Raw genomic sequence first — 16,345 nt, forward strand, 5'->3', positions numbered from 1 at the left:
AAATGGTCTTAAAAGGCTGCCAGCTCTGGTCAGCCCCTCTGTCCTTAAGGATAGTTTGCCAGGGAATCTCATTCACCAACTCCTAAAAAAGCTGGAAGTTGGCTTTTGCAAAGTTCAGGGTCTTGACTTTGCTCCTTCCCAGGCTCATACTCCTCAAGATCACAAACTCAGATATGGTCAGGTCCACATGATTTAACTGTCAGATTTTTGCTATCTGCTTCTAAGTTTTTTTAATACACAATACTGAACTAAATTTGTGCATCAAAACTGGGAGAGTGTGGCAGATCACATGCTCTTCTGCACTAAAAATATATGGCCCTCAACCAGTTCACAGGAGAATCATCTTATTGAAAAGTCATGTCCTAGATAATACTTTTATTTTTCAAAGAAGAGGAGAAGCACAGGAGCTCCAGGGGAGCTCAGGATGCTGCTTCTAACCAAGAAGATAGCAGGTGGCCAGTTGGTAGGCTGGTGGTGCCCTCTCTGTAGGGTTGTTGTGCTCAGAACAAATTAGGAACTTCTGCTTACCAGAGATGATTTTCTAAATGTGCTGTTGCTGCCTCTTGGTTCAGCTTTGCTTCAGCCAGACTGTCTGCCACTCAGAAACCTCTCAGTTTTAGCATCTTCACCACAGTCTAGCCAACCCCTGTTTTTACCTGTGTAATGTTGGAAGTTATTGAACACTATCTGCCTGAGCAGCCCCCATGGCACCTGCATCTTTTTGTTTCATTGTCTGTATAAATTCTGTTAATAGCTTCAGGGCAGAGGCACTTGGATGGGACATAAAGGGCACTTGTGCACTAGTTCCTGGGCTGGGACAGTCCCGAGCAAGTGTTCCATGTCAGCTGCTCTCTGAGCTGCGCCATGGTGCAGTCTGCCACAGCTTTTCAGAGCAATTGCTTAGGGGCTTAATTGCTACCAGCCCTGGGATGACAGTGTTTTCCTGATTTCCAGCATTAATCTCCCCTGTTTCCATCCGTGCCAGCTGCCTCACAGTCCCCTGCTGCACCCCTGCTGCACGCTCAGCTCTCAGCCCCACAGCCTCCTCCTGCCTGCTCAGGCTGCTGTGGGATGGCCACACTGTTCACACAGGTAGCCCTACTTCATTGTGAAAATGGGCATCCTGTGCTCAGGTTCATGACACAGTTAGTCCATAAACCTCCCAAAGCAGCGGTAAAACACAGTCCTTAGGGATAATTCCCTAGGGTTTAATGGCCAAAATGAGATCACTGCTTCTGTAGCCTACTCCAGTCTTCAGCAATGGCTCACTCTCACAGGCAGCAGTGCTCCTTCACCCACGGCATCTGTCCTCTGGCTCCATGCAGGTGTTTGTGGAGTGTGGCACTTGATCTAAGCTGTCCTGCTAGGGCTGGACAAGGTTTGAGCAGATGCACACAGCATGTAGATGGCCAGACCCCCCATTTGGCTGGGCTGCCTACCAGGCTGCACTCCTGGGGGACAGAGGAGACCACCTCACAGGGAACAGCATGCATTCACTCAGCAACACATGAATTTTTTGTCCAGTACTACAGGAGGCATCATGATGCATGTCGTGGTAAATTTCCTATTGTTGATTAAATACTTCACTTTAAGGGTACAGGAAAAATAATTCTACCATGTGTGAATAAAAAGACTGAGGAAATATATTAAAGCAACAGTAATTTTTATATTATTTTTTTTAAATACAAACATACCAACCTTATTAGTTCTTGGGGCAAAGATATTCTGTATTCACTTGAAAATAAATCAAAAAAAAAGCAAAGATGCCCATTTATGGTGTCCCCAGGTAAGACAAGTCATGATTATGCCTTTGAGGTTCATTGATGGAAATGATCATTGTAAGTTTCACAAAGAGTTGTCACTACCTGTGGTAATTTGTAATAAAGTGTCTGTGGATGTCTGTCTAGGAGCCAAAATGTTTTTCTATGCACACAATGAACTCTTCTGGAAAATCTGAGAGACCTTTGCACATTTTTCTTTGAAAAACTGTCTAGTGAGATGTCATTGTATCTCAAAATGGATGTTGGAGCAGTGTAGACTGCTTGTCTATTCCTACTGTGTGGTCTACAATTTCCATCTCATTACGCATCCTTACCTGCTAGAACACCCTTGCTATTCTAAAGCAACATCCCTCACACAAGTTTTTACCTGTTGTTTCATGACTTTGAAAATCAGTTCATTGTTACTTTTTTGTTCATCTTTGGCAATGGTGCTTAATGCCTAATTCACATAAAAAAAGGAAGCACTTCTTGACCACTTTGTACATTCTTTTAACTCTGGAAATAGAGGTCACTGTCAATGTCTTGGTGTGGAAGCTGAGAGAGCTGCCCTGCCACACACCTGTGGGAGAAATTATCCCATTCCTGTGTGGTTTTGTTTTCCCACCTGTAGACCAGGGATAAACAATGTTTCTTCACGTCTCTAAAATGGTTTGAATGCTACGGATGGAAGAGTTAAGCAAGGACAAGCATTGATAATAAAGTGGTCTGGGTATTACATGCAGCAAACAAAACTTGTTACCAACTAACTGGCAGTTTGATGGCAGAGAAGAAGGAGAGAGTAGAGAGGTTCTTTCTGAATTTTGAGGCAAGTTCAGACTGGAAAGTTTGAAAGTAACCTGCATGCTGTCACCTCCCTTTGCCTAAATTACACGTAACCTCTTGGCGCTCCTAATTGATCAGAGACAGCTCCATGAAGCATGAGCTGCCAGAGTAGGTCCTGTTTGCCACAGGTATGCCTAGCCTCCACCTGCATAAAAAGCCACAGTGTAATAACTGTCTCTGTCCACAGTGTTGCATCCCACCTCTAATGTAGACCGCTTAGCCCTTTAGCAGCAGGAGATAGGAAAAAGGGGCACCATAGTTTTCTTTGTCTGTTTGGCAATTAACCATTCACTGGCTTTTTTTGTTGTAACATGCACTTCCTCTCTTGTTTTCATTCAAGCTTTGTGCACCATGGAAATTAATGTGGAGAAAGACAAACAGACAGGAGAGACCAAGATTGTCTCTGCTTCACCTGTTGGCCCAGATGAGGCCCATCAAAGAGGATTCAAAGTCTATGATGATGGTTCCAAGGTAGTCTATGAGGTTCACTCTGGTGGCACAGTGGTAGAAAATGGAGTACATAAATTAAGCTCAAAGGACGTAGATGAACTTATGCAAAAAGCTGGACAATCAAGTGTAAAAGGAGGGTATGAAACAATGACTGTGTCAGACAGAAATGTGGTAGCCGATGGAAGCCTTAGCCATATGAAGGAGCAAATGCTCTTCAAGGAGGCAAAGCTGGAAATGGTACACAAATCCATCAAAGGACATGCTGTGAACCCTCAGCCCCAAGATAAACCCTGTGGTGGTGAAACCCTGGAGGTCAGTGCAGATCAGCCAGTGACAATGATATTTATGGGCTACCAGAACATTGATGATGAAGAGGAGACAAAGAAAGTGCTGGGCTATGATGAGACCATCAAGGCAGAGCTTGTGCTGATTGATGAGGACGACGAGAAGTCATTGCGGGAGAAGACGGTGACAGACGTTTCCACCATGGACGGGAACGCCGCTGAGCTGGTCTCTGGCAGGCCCCTGTCAGATACAACAGAGCCCTCCTCTCCTGAGGGGAAGGAAGAGAGCCTGCCCTTGGAAGCTGCCCCAGGTACACAAAAGAAAAAGCGCTGTCAATGCTGTATTGTCATGTGAACACCTCCTCCTTCCCTGCTCCAGGCAGCTCCTGCTCCATCACTTACCTAGACCTCACTGTACTTCTAACTGCAATACTGTGAACTGGAAGTGAATGCCTCCATTGCCTTGCAGTTGGGTTGCTTTGCTTTCTAGTTCTTCAGGAAGAGGAACGCCTGGTTATTTTCCCATCAGACATACTATTTGGAGTTTGGGGAGGGGTTGGGGGTTTTCTGCTTCTTTTTTGTTGTTGTTGTTGTTGTTGTTATTGTTGGGGTTTTTTTCCTTAATATTACAGAGTGAGAGATTAATGGGAAATGGAACATATGTTTTCATATTTATTTGATTTTTATATATATTTTATATATATAATGAAAACACTTTTTACATTTTTTTTTCTTTGAATATCTGGCAGGCTTGATCAGATTCCTAGGATTTTGTGGGAGTCTGAGTTTCACAGCCACCAGATATGAGAGCCTTAAAAAAATGTTACTTCTCTTTTTAAAGAAAAATCACATTTAAACATTATTTTATAGATCATATTTTTTATTTCTTGGGGGAAGGCTCAGATCATTTTACTGTTTAATTTGCTAAAACTCAGACACGTCTTTCCCAAAAAATTTGCGTAGTTTTGTTTTATAGTAACTTTCCAGTTTAGTTTGCAGTGTCAGAAAAACCCATCAGCCATTTCTGCTTATTGGTGATACCAGAAGTGGACCTTAATCATTCTTTCTAGAAAATGTATGAATGATGATTTTGCCTTATATAAATCTTCCAGATTACAGTATTGTATATGCACTTCATCTCCCAAAATTACAGTTGAAATTGACATGAAAAAGATGCAGCTGTCACACCAACAGAAATGGAGTCACTGATCTAATTACTTGCCTTTCAGTAACTCTGCCAATGTTTATACATGAAGTTTTCTTGCTGAACTCCAACAGATGAGAGATATTGCTTTCTATTTCCCTAGAATATAAATGGACTTCTCTCACAGTCTGACCCTATTCCTACTGGATTCAGTGACAAAATTCTCAGTGCTGGGAATGGGGGCAGGGCCAGAGATTTATTTTGTAATTCTTAGGGAACTGTAATTTCTCACAACGTGTACCTTCAGTGCTCCTACATAATGATAGGCAATGGGTCTGATCCTGCCCTGCTTGTCCAGGTAAAATTCCTGTGGAGGCCCACTGGAATTTTGTCACAGCAGATGTTTTTGGAGACGATCCTATAGCCACGAGACTAACTTTTTCAAAAACTGCTGGTGGTTTTGGATGCTTCATTTTCTAATGTGGGGCACTTCAAGGAGACCTGATTTCCAGTACAATATTCTTCATCTGACCTCTGAAAATCAGGCCTCTTAAAAACAACTCCAGATGAAAATGTAAAAAGGGGAAGGCATCCAAAGTCAGTAGATGTTTCTTTGTTTCTTGCTTTTTGATTCTTCTAACAGAGAAAGCAGCCAGATTTTTCATGGTGAGATATTATGAACCTGATTCTTGTCTTACACCAGTTTTGCTTAACTCACTCTACTGGAGTTAGTCTGGAATTATAACTACACAGGTGAGATTAAAAATCAGGTTTTATATTTTCTGATAGTGTGAACAAGTACTGAAGATTATTTTGAAGTGTCTTTGAAACTATCAGACTTTAAAAATCATTTAACAGCAAGCAAAAAAAAAGTAAAAAAAAGTAAAAAAAAAAAGTAAAAAAAAAAAGTAAAAAAAAAAAGGAAAGAGAAAACAACAAAAAGCCTCTTTTCAGTCTGAGGTGGTTTCTATGATATTTCTGTTCTTTCTTGGATGGTGCTTTTACTGCATTAATTGTTAGTTCAGAGCATCCAATTAAACACAGTTCCTGCTCTGTACTCTTTTCTTTCTGTGCCAGTAAAAAAGACACTTGTTCACAGTGGTGGTAATATGAGGCACACTGAAAACCTACACAAACAAAAAACGCAAAAGGTAGTTCCCATGTTAGGTCACTCAGCTGTCAGTATGGAGCTGGTCAATGAAACTTCTCACCACTACCCAGGTGACTGTCAGACAAAAAAAAAAAGACAAGTAGTAAATAAACCAGGAGTAGTAAAAGACAGCCTCACCTCTTTGACACCTGCAGAAATTTTGCTGGCCTCCGTATCTACTACAGAGGCAGAAATTAATAGATTTCCATATGCTCCCTTTGCCTCCCCCTGGGGGCTTTTGGATGGGAGAAGGACCAAACTCACCTAGAGAAGCTCTGCACATTATCCTTTGACTCAGGCTTAGGTGGTTAAGTTTTATCAAAGAGGGGAAGGGCCACAGAGCCCCACATTGCAACAATAAGTCTGGTGGCTGTTTGTTAGAAACTAGCAGCCTGTGTTTGGGGTTTTTTTTGGTTGGGTTGTGGTTTTGGGGGAAGGGGCATTCCAGTTTTTTTCTTTTTTTTCCCCAGATATGCTAAACATTTACAAACCTCAACATTTCTTAAAACAAGATCCTAAGTTTTAAAGCCCGGAGTGGCCAAGTGAGACTGTCCTCAAGCATATTTTAGGACCCCAAAGCACTGCAACACAAAGGGTGAAGCCCTTTCTGCCTTGGATCTACCTGTGAATTACATGGGAGCTGGGCACGCTTTGCAATAGTTCTTGCACTCTGGGGCCTGCTCACCTCACCAGGAACACTCAGAAAAAAACCTCCTAGCCATCTCCTCCTGGCCTGGCCAGTCCTCTCATTCCTCACCACTGCCTCTCTGGGTGTGATGCCACCTTCACAGCCACCCTGGCCTCATGGTGTCTTCACAGCCTGATCTTTTTCCCCCTGCAGCTCCTCTCGCCATATGGACATTTTTTCTCAAAAGCCTGCTGCTTGGGAAATTTGAGGTGTCATATTACCCTAACCCATTCTGTTCCTCCATCACTTCAGCCATATGCTCCCATGTCAGACAACCTTCTGGTTCAGCACCGACTCAGCAGTTTGGGGATGACTCCCTTGGCATCCAGCTTTGGGAGATGCTTGCTGACGCTGGGACTAGAACGTGTCTGAGACCACTGCACCATCTGAGGCTCAACATGGTGGGGAGATGGTGGCACATGAGAGTCCAGAAGTGGCCCTTTAGTGGTTAGAAGTAGAGCACAAGCCTTAAACCTTAAACCTCTCAAATACCTACTGCTCAGTACTTGTAGCTATCATTGAGTGCCTAGGAAGGCCAGTCTTTTTTATGTGTTCACATTAACTCCATGGTTATCAGGCCCCGGTAGATCCAGAAAAGCTAAAGGTTTGTCTGCATGGGGTTTGTCTGCATAGGGTTTGTCTTTACAGGTCAAAGGCAGTTCCACATCTGAGGTCAGGAAAAACATGAAATAGGAGCAAATGGGTCTGAAATCACAGGGCCTTATCTGAAACACGCTTACTCCAATCATTCTCCTCCACAAGGCAGCAGCCACGCCTGGACATCATCTTGTCCCTTCTAGCCATTAGCCTGCAGCCAAGTTACAGGAGAATTCAGATGCGTTAGCCTAGGTTGATGAATGTAAACTGTTTTTCCAGGGCTGCTTTGGGCTTTGAAGGGGTTGGTTTTCCCCTCACCCTTGGATAGGAAGCTGCCTGTGGAAATTCAAGCACAATCAGGAGCAAAGGAAGAGGTCTGCTCTACGACCAAGCAGAGAGAGAGTTTTGTAAGGATCATTATGGGATGGGGTTTTTTGTGCTGTTTTAAGCAAAATCCGTCTGTTTAACTTATGCCATCACATGTACATTTTCAGTTTCAGCATGAGGGGATACAAAAAAGTAAAGTCATGAACTGGTTCAGTGATAGCATTTTGCCACAAACTGCTCGCCTTAACTTTTGTAAGAAAAAACAAAGAAAAAAACCTCTTTTCAGTATATTTTTTCCTAGACTGGGAAAAAAGTAACCTGTGAAATTTTTTATATTTTGTATTTTCTAAGTTTCTATAAACCCACTTTCCATGTCGTCCCTTGTTTGCATTCAGGGACTGTTACTTTTGCAAACCACTGCATTTTACTTCCATTCTTTCTTTTTTTTTAAACAGAAGAAAAACACAAATCGAAAACCACAGTGCTATGATTAGTGGCTAGGCAATCTCTTTCAATTACTAGAATATCAATACAGAAAGAAAAGAATTACAGGGTTGTTTTCTTTTTTTAATTTCCCATGGCTGATGTACTGTATGATATGTGTTTACAGAACTCCTCTGGTCTGCCTTTGTGATGTTATCTAAATGAATGACAAAGTAGGTATGATGTGCCATTTGACAGTTTGCCTTGCACTCTTGCGTTTCCTTCTTCTTTTTGTAGCTTTCATTTCCTTATTTTTTTTTTCCAAAAAATGCAGGCTGTATTCCAAAGCTGTATAAACACAACATTATCTTTCAATCCCCAGCAAGAGAAGTGTGCACAAGCCCTTCTCCATGAAGTGTGCTTCTACTGGTGCAATACGAGACATACGAGTCCTACAAACAAAAATGCATATGCCTAATTGTGCTGTGTGTAGACCTGTTTCAGTCAACAGGACTACTCGCAGGAAGAATGTGTGTAGGTGTCTGCAAGATCAGGGCATGAATGATAACACAGGGTATGATTTGGGTGCTTCTTATGTACCTGTACAGACTGCATGCACTGCTGAGTTTGCCCAAGCTGGTGTAATCCTAGAGGCTAACTCTGCTTCTGAGAAAACACAAAACAAAATGGTGCTTAGCATCTGGTAGGATCAGGTCCTGAGTCAGCATTGCTACCACATCAGTGGTATCCATGAGCAAACATTTAGTGGGACTTCCCTAATAGCTAATATATTAGTCCCCTGTCACTGTACCTAAGTTCACTACTGATTCTTCACACCTAAAATTATTAAGATATCACAAACTAATATGAGCAGAAAGATAGCATATAGAGTTGCCAGAGAAATAAAAGGTGTTCTGGCTTTTAACTTAGTCAAACGTCCAAATGGTATACTTGGAAAGTGGGGGGATATAATAGAAAATGTAGTATATTACATTTGTGTATTTTTTTAAGGAATAAATATTTTTGTAATGAGAGACAAACCCTAAATGGGTATTGAGTTTTGGAATGTCATCCTTCCCATGACATTGAGCCTTTCAACTTTTTCATACGTTTATGACAATGCCCAGCTTCTTGGGATCTTTTGTAGACCTAACCACAATTTTCTCCAGGAAGAAGGATCTCAACACTTTTTGAAGAGTCAGGTTAGAAAAGTAGAATCCAATATACCTGCTATGAATACAGCTAAATAAGTAAATGTGTTTTACAAAAAAAAGTGGACTTATGCTTTCTATAGCTAGACAAATTTCTTTACCTAGAAAGTCAACATGGTAGGCAATAGCTACCTACTTTCAGCAGAGAGGTATGGCTAAATAGGGAACTATATGTTTTCTCGCTCTGTCATAGTTTATCCAACATTAGATTTCAAAGTGCAAGAGATTATGCCACTGGAAAGGGTTGAACAAAATAATCTGGACAAAGTAGAGGATTTTCCCACAGGCTGAGACGTGGATTCTTCATTTTTTTTCTGAACTCATTAAGTTTCAACCAGTTCTTTCTGCCTATTGAAAAGTTTAGAATTTGCTCAGATGGTGTTTCATGAGCCTTCTCAGCAGCAAGAGTAAACTTTAGTTCTGAGCTTAATAGTTGCAGACTATGACAATATCCAACAAAAATATAGACTGTAATTTTTGTATGTAAAAGAGTAAGTTGTATAAAATGGCTGAATTTATTCAGTATGGAATATAAATGGATTGTCACCTAGTCCAAAAAGAATATAAATCCAACTTGTAATATAAACTTATAATAACTTAGCTTGTAAATAGTGACAAGGGTGCATGAAGTTCTTAAAAATGTTCCACTTGTATTTAAAATTTAACAATTATAAAAGTGAGCCTTTTTCTTCATGGGTTCAAACAGTCTTGCAAAATCTATAGCTTTTTTCCTGTGGTGGTTCCACTTAGGCTGTCCAATGGATTAAGTACAGACCACTTTTCTTAAGGGCAAACTTGTGAAGAATTCTGAGTCCCTTCCTTCAGTTTGCAAATGCTTCTCTTATTTTGTGGGGGTTTGCTGCTATTGTATTGCAAAGCTTTCTTGCAATTGTTTCCCAAATTCTTTTCAAAGGTGGATTTAGGGGTTTGTTTTAAGAATTTATCTACTTCTGAAATTGGAAAAAAAACCAAAACCAAAACAAACTTAATTAATTTTTAGAATTAGCTAAGTAACTCACATTCACCAGTTTGGGTATGTTTGTGGATTTTTAACTTGCTTTGGTATGTTAGTGACTTTTACCAAAATTTAGACCTTACATATCTATTCAGCCTGTCTGTAAGATATAAAGACTTGCCCATAAGCATAACATCAAGCACCCGAGTAGCCCTTTTTAATTTAATGGGATGACCCAGACAAGTGAAATTTAGGCACATGCACAAATGTGTATAGGGTCTGGTCTTTAAGCAATATGCTACAGGCAAGGCTTATGCTGCTTTAACTGTCTCTTCTCATTAGTTTAGTTAGATTTTTTAACGATGTTGTGAAACTGGTGCACTTTTCTGCAGAGAGGGTTTTAGAGCATGGTCTCCTTGCTGACTGTGTTTAACAGGAGACAAACATCCTTCAGGAACTCTCAAAAACCCACTGCCTGGAGATGGTGGGGGTGAACTTCATACCTGCACACAAACAAACATAAAAGAGACAGTGTAAGTTTTATTTCAAAATTTTTCCATCTGCACACCTCTGCTCCAGACTGCCTGTCCCCTGTCTCTGTACTTGCTCTCATTCTGGACACTATTGCTCAACTGATCCTTTTTTCCTTATACCTCTGCTTACCCTTTTGTGGTCTCCTAGAAAAAAGAGGGGGAAGAAAGTAGAGACTGGAGTTAAAAAACACCTTATGCCTGTTGGTGTGAGTCTCAAGAAATGATGGTATTCTGTCCTCAGGATTTTGAAATTTTCCTGCATTTTCCTAGATTCTTAGAATGTATTTGATATTAAAGGAGCACTCTCCCTATCTATTCATCTGGCATCCTATGTGTTGCCCAAACAGTGAGTTCCATTAAAATCTCGCTATTTAAGTAAATCTGCTATCTCTGTAACTATTCCTTTGGGAACACGCTAAGCTTCTCAAACTCATATGAGCTCGATATGTCCTGGTACATATCTAGCCTGCCAGAAGTCAGCTTGCACAGCATCAGAAGGCAAGCCACTCTCCCATATGTCAGGTTGCTATGGGCAGGGCAAAGGACCCAGGAGAAAATGTGAACTTCCCCACAGACTGATCCATCATGCAAAGGCATTCTCAGTAAAATTAGCTTCCAAGAATCTACTGGTATCCCTCCAGTATAGATAATATGCCAGTCAGATCATGGCAAACTCAAAAATTAAGAAGGTTTTGTGCAACAATATGAAGTCCCAATTGAATGTGGAGCTTAAGCTCCACTAACACTAAGTACATACTTGGAAGTGTAATGCATACTTAGCACTGTGCAGATTAGGGATAGCCTTGAGGATGTGTGAAGATCAGCCTGTATTTATGATTACGGTGCTTTAGTGATGATGGTCTCAAATATTGTCCCTGTTGTTTTGCAAGTATGAATGTAGGAACTGCTTAGGGGAAGATACAGGAGATGAATCCATTTGAAAGTTTTTGCTTTTCCTGTGACCACTGAATCTGACTGCAGCAAAGGTAGCCAACCAAGAGCAGGCCAGGACAAAGGCAAAGAACACATTTCTGAAGGTTTTCTTCCTCTCCCAACTACGTTCACTCTATAGACAAAGAATGACTCTTTATAGGGGTTCAAGAAAATGTTGTGTAAAATGCAGCTTTTATGGTGAATGTAGATTGTGGTTGAGATTTTTTTTAAGCTTTAGTCTCCCACTTTCTTTGTGAGCTAATGTAAATAAAATCCCATTTTGTTGGGGAAAAACTGCTGTGCTAACACTGGATTAGAATTGCTGGGGATAGCTGCTGTACTTTGTAACCTGAAGTGTACTTTTTGATGGTTATGTTTTTCTCTTCAGATTAAAAAAATGAGTACAAAAAAAAACCAAAATAAAAAACCAAGAACACTGCCAGCAACAGCCATGCTGTAACTGTGGCTTCTCTTTTTTTTTCTCTGTACAGTATTACTAGTAAATAAATCTGCCTTTTCACTGCGCCTACTTCTGTGTCTTTTTACTGTGTTTCTCTCTAACTACCACTCTTCAAGATACTGTGTGATCTCAAGGACGTACTGCACTGGAGCTGCCTCTCTCACTAAAAGAATTAAAATACTAACTCCACAGTTGGTCTTTTTTTTCCTTTCCTCCATTGCTGTGCCCTGCAGCTGTTATTTTTATGTGATCCTTCATACATATTAACTCAGTACCTGTTACTGTCTCATTTCTCTTTTTCCTTTCTTTCTCACATGATATTTTGCCAAGCATATTCTGGACCCTGTGCTCTAAGATCACATGGTATATTTTCATATTTGCACAAGATAAAAGATTGGGTTTGGTCAGCAAGGCAGTATCTTCCGAGTCAACTTATTTCCTAACTGAGGGAAGTATTCCATACAGCATATGTAATTCCCCATAAATAATCACTGAATAATTTAAGGTTACCAAAGTAAACAGTATGCAATTTTTTTTTCAGGGCTTATCACAGGCAGTGTCCACTCTATATCAGGACTGGAAGATGCTTGACAAAGTGTGACTTCGGGGGAAGGGGTAAGGGTGGAATAAAAGAAAAAAATTCTCTTGTAGTTTTTTTCCCCCAAGATGCTATATTTACCTGAACTTAGAACAATGATAGGGTGGATAACATGGCCTGACATCATAAGCTAACTTCTCAGAAGTTTAAAAATTCAGTTTAAACTAAGCCATTTAGGAAACTCACCACAAATTGCCCATTGCTACATAAATACCCACCCTCTGCTCCTTTCACCCAGAAGCCATACGGATAAAATGTATATGTACACACACATGCAGAGGCCTTTGCAGTAAATAGGGCTTCAAGTTGGTTTTTTCCTGCTTGTGTTTGAGTGACAGAAAGTCAATTTTGTCTGTCCAGGAAGACAATGCCTGGAGAACTGGTATGTTACAGTCTTCAAAGGACTAGAATGCAGTTGAGAGAAGTGATCATAATTGTATAACTTTCTTCATTTTTGCAAATACCTTCCTAATTCAGAATGTGTGTTAACATGGCAAAAGGATGAACCATGAACTTGAGTTATCAGTAGTGTCTGTGTGAAAACCATGAATTGACAAGGGCATTATCATGTGCATCTAACTTAGTGCTTGGACACTTGGACATATCAGATATATATTCCATCTGTTGGTGCATACCATGGCCTGTGATATACTCTTATTTTCATTTCACCTCATTTTATTTCATAGCCGTGAGAAAGTTTTCAGCTGATAATTCCTCTACTGCACAAAACTGAGTCATCCAAATAGACACCAAAACCAGACTAGACAATTTTAATATCACTGCTGTTACTAAACTTTCAGAAACAAAATATTTCCATGCATTTCCCCTTTTGAAATTTTGGGGGGGGGGGGAGGGAAGTTTAATTTTGATTTTTTGTTTTGGTTTGGGGTTTCTTTTGTTGTTTTTGGTTTTGTTTTTTTTTTTTTTAATAAAATGCTTACAGTGAGATAGCATGGCAGTCCTCTGAAACTCCTCTGCAGTGGTTCCGTGAAGGTCAGCGACTTAAAAAAGTGAGGCCATCCCTCTCAGGTTTTTGGGTTTTTTTCATTTATTTTAATTGTTTGGGATCCCTCTGGTAACAGAAGGAAGATAGATGCTTACTTAGCATTGAGTACTCAATACTCAAGGTGTTTCAGGAATTTGTTGGGGGAGTAGAAATGGAATAGCTCATTTTCAGACAGCCCCTTACTTTCCTGCAAGATCCGCCCAACCTGCCCTCGATGACTCAAAACTCATACCACCTCTGCAACAATTCTTACTTCACATTACGATATTCTTGAGGTTACGTGAAGAAACCTTTAACGCAAATAACTGTAGGAATGAATAATGAAAAAGGGTCAAGAAGTTAATAACAGTTTTTGTTGTTCCAAGACCTCCATTTGCAGTTCTCATGCGCTGCTCAGATGTCCACTGCACTGTGCACAGTCACATTTGAATTCTCTGTAACTACTCATGGGAGGAACACAGGCTAGTCTCTCTGGGGAGCTTGCAAACCCACAACATATGGCACAGCTGTGCAAAACATCTTCCACATCTACCTGTGATAGAAAAAATGCATGCTTTATTGTCACAAGTGTCTAGTTGACAGAGACCACCTTCTCAGATGAGACAAGGAAGGAGAAACTATAGTAATAGAGTTTGCTATATCAGACTTGGAGGAGGAAACTTCTCAAAAGAAAAGAATAGCAGGAAAAATTAGCTGGCTGAGAGAGAGATTAGGTCACTCCAAGTATGGGGCAGGGAGGAGTTGTGTTGCTGCTCAGACACTGGCCTGCAAACCTAGGGACTGATTTGCCTCAGAAAGAAGGGAATTGGCTCCTGTGCTTTATACACAGCAGTTTCTCCTGGTTTTAGTAAGCAAGCTCTCTGGGGACCCACTGAGCATTAATAAAAATGTTGGTTCAGGTCCTGGGAAATATAATTTCCAATTGCTGCTGCTCTGTGCGGTTCATCATGACTTCACGAAAAGTCCCTCATCTGCAGATCTACAGAGGTATATAGAGACATCATCCCCTTGATTTAGATGGGAAGCACAGTTACCTAAAATCCTCTCTAAGTCCAAGTTTTTCCATATGTTTTACATCTGTAATTTAGGATAATTAGCACTACCCTGCCTTGTGCAGCTGTGGTCATGAGTCTGCTGGTGCCTGTCACAAGATTACAGGAATGTGGGGTATACTCTGGGTATGCAGCATCACAAAATGTCTTCTCACTGCTACAGTTTTTGAAGTGATTCTGCTTGTAGCAGTACTGCCAAACCAGAAAAAAATAGGCAATTCACAGCCATCATGCATTTGCTGGGAATGATTGGTTTGCCATGATTTAGGGAAAAAAAGGATGTAACTGTAACACATTTGGTTACTTGTAGGTGGGAAAACAAAGGGAAAAGAACAGGTGGAGGAAAAAAAGGAAGTATGCAAAAATGGGTCACTTTCTCAGACATGACAAATCAGTTCAGCTTCCTTTTTGAGTAATTCCATTGTATGTAATGCATCACTGGCTACAGATTTCCTCTGGCCTGTATGAGTCTGCTTCAACACTGGCAGCAATATGGTAGCTTCTGTGAGCAGGGGAGAGTTGGTTGAGCTAATCAGCCCTGCTGAGAAAGAGGTTATCTATTCACTTGAGCATAACCCCATGCTAAAATGACTGTACTGCACTTTAGCTGGTGTAGTTAACTCTAGACATCATTTCATTGAGGCTTAAAAGGAAGGATACTGCTAAGGACCAGCAGGTCTTGATCATTATATTTCACTGGAGTGTGGTACATATAAAATTAATTTTAAAGCAAATGAGATTACTTAAGCCTGACAATTTTTTAAATAGATTGTTGTGGTGCTCAGTTTTTGTTGCATTATAAGATGTTTCTTCTTAACAGACTAAGTTTTAGCAGCATCTTTTTTGTTTCAGAAATAGGGGTTCATAAATATAGATAGATCCCTCCTTCTGTCAACCAACTTAGGCAATTATATACTGTTTATGGTTAAGTTACTGGTGATATGTGGTAAAGTGATGAATCTGTTAAATACCACATGCAGTTGCACACTGAGAATAGGGCTGACACCTGGAAATTCTCCATTGCTGCTATTTCAGTCTGCTGGTTTGTCCTTTTTTTTTTTACAGAAGCTGGAGATTATCAGGGGATTAGTAAACTGGAAGGGTTAACTAAGATAGATACCAGCCTGGGAAGAAAGTAGCCCTTAACTTAACATGAGAGAAGTAATTTCTGTTTTTCCTTCTACAACTTGTGCTGGAAATCTAGTGCTGTTTGGGGTCCATTTTGAATCTCCACCTCATGGAGTCAAACAATTTGAGGAGAGTCTTTGCTGTAATTTAAAAGAAATAGGAAAATAAACAGTAGTTTCTGGGATTCCTGGCTAAGGATGAAAACTGGACAATACTTGCTCTAGCTGCATAAACAAGACCTGCAAAGCTGTGGTGTTCTGGGTCCCCTTTTCTGTGGCATTTAGGAGACTACAGACAATATTCTTAAACACTGTTAAATACAATGAGGAAATGATAATAAGACAAATGGAGAACCTACTGAAAGATTACACACTGTTTATTTTCTTCACTGATTCTATACATCAGGATTCAGAGTTCACAAAGCTGGAAATCCTGTGATTAATTTACTGATTTATCTTCACAATGTGCCAAACATCTGACAAATATAAACAAGTCCAGGACCTACCACAGAGGCTGTAGCCTGCCTGTCTCCATTTTCTTCACAAATTACAAGTCCTACAGAGGAAACATTGGGGCTTAAAGCTGTAGACAATGTTCAGGGTATTTAAAAGTTCTAATTGAAAGTGAAAATAAAAGGAAGGTAACTCTTTGCTCTCATCCAACATCAAGAAGAGTCCTCCTTTAATCCATAGACTAAAAGGAATTAAATTCAGTTTGATTCAAAGGACAACTTTGCCAGCCTAAGAGTTGCAAATACTTTAAGCAGGGCCACAAAGCCCCTTAGAAAAAAAGCCGCATGTGCT

At 40.4% G+C, this 16,345-nt stretch overlaps 1 protein-coding gene across 4 annotated transcripts in view; it reads left to right on the forward strand.

The window, feature by feature from the left end:
• Window positions 1-16,345, forward strand: part of PALM2AKAP2 (PALM2 and AKAP2 fusion) — a 266,174-nt gene that overhangs the window by 122,778 nt on the left and 127,051 nt on the right. The window contains exon 7 of one of the 4 annotated variants that reach the window (XM_032674597.1): window positions 2,944-3,648. The exons of the other annotated variants lie outside the window; for them this stretch is intronic. Within the exon in view, the coding sequence (XP_032530488.1) occupies window positions 2,944-3,648 (705 nt within the window). The remainder of the gene's footprint in view (window positions 1-2,943; window positions 3,649-16,345) is intronic. 4 annotated transcript variants of the gene reach the window in all.

The sequence above is a fragment of the Chiroxiphia lanceolata genome, chromosome Z, assembly GCF_009829145.1.
Source record: "Chiroxiphia lanceolata isolate bChiLan1 chromosome Z, bChiLan1.pri, whole genome shotgun sequence".
NCBI classification, from domain to species: domain Eukaryota; kingdom Metazoa; phylum Chordata; class Aves; order Passeriformes; family Pipridae; genus Chiroxiphia; species Chiroxiphia lanceolata.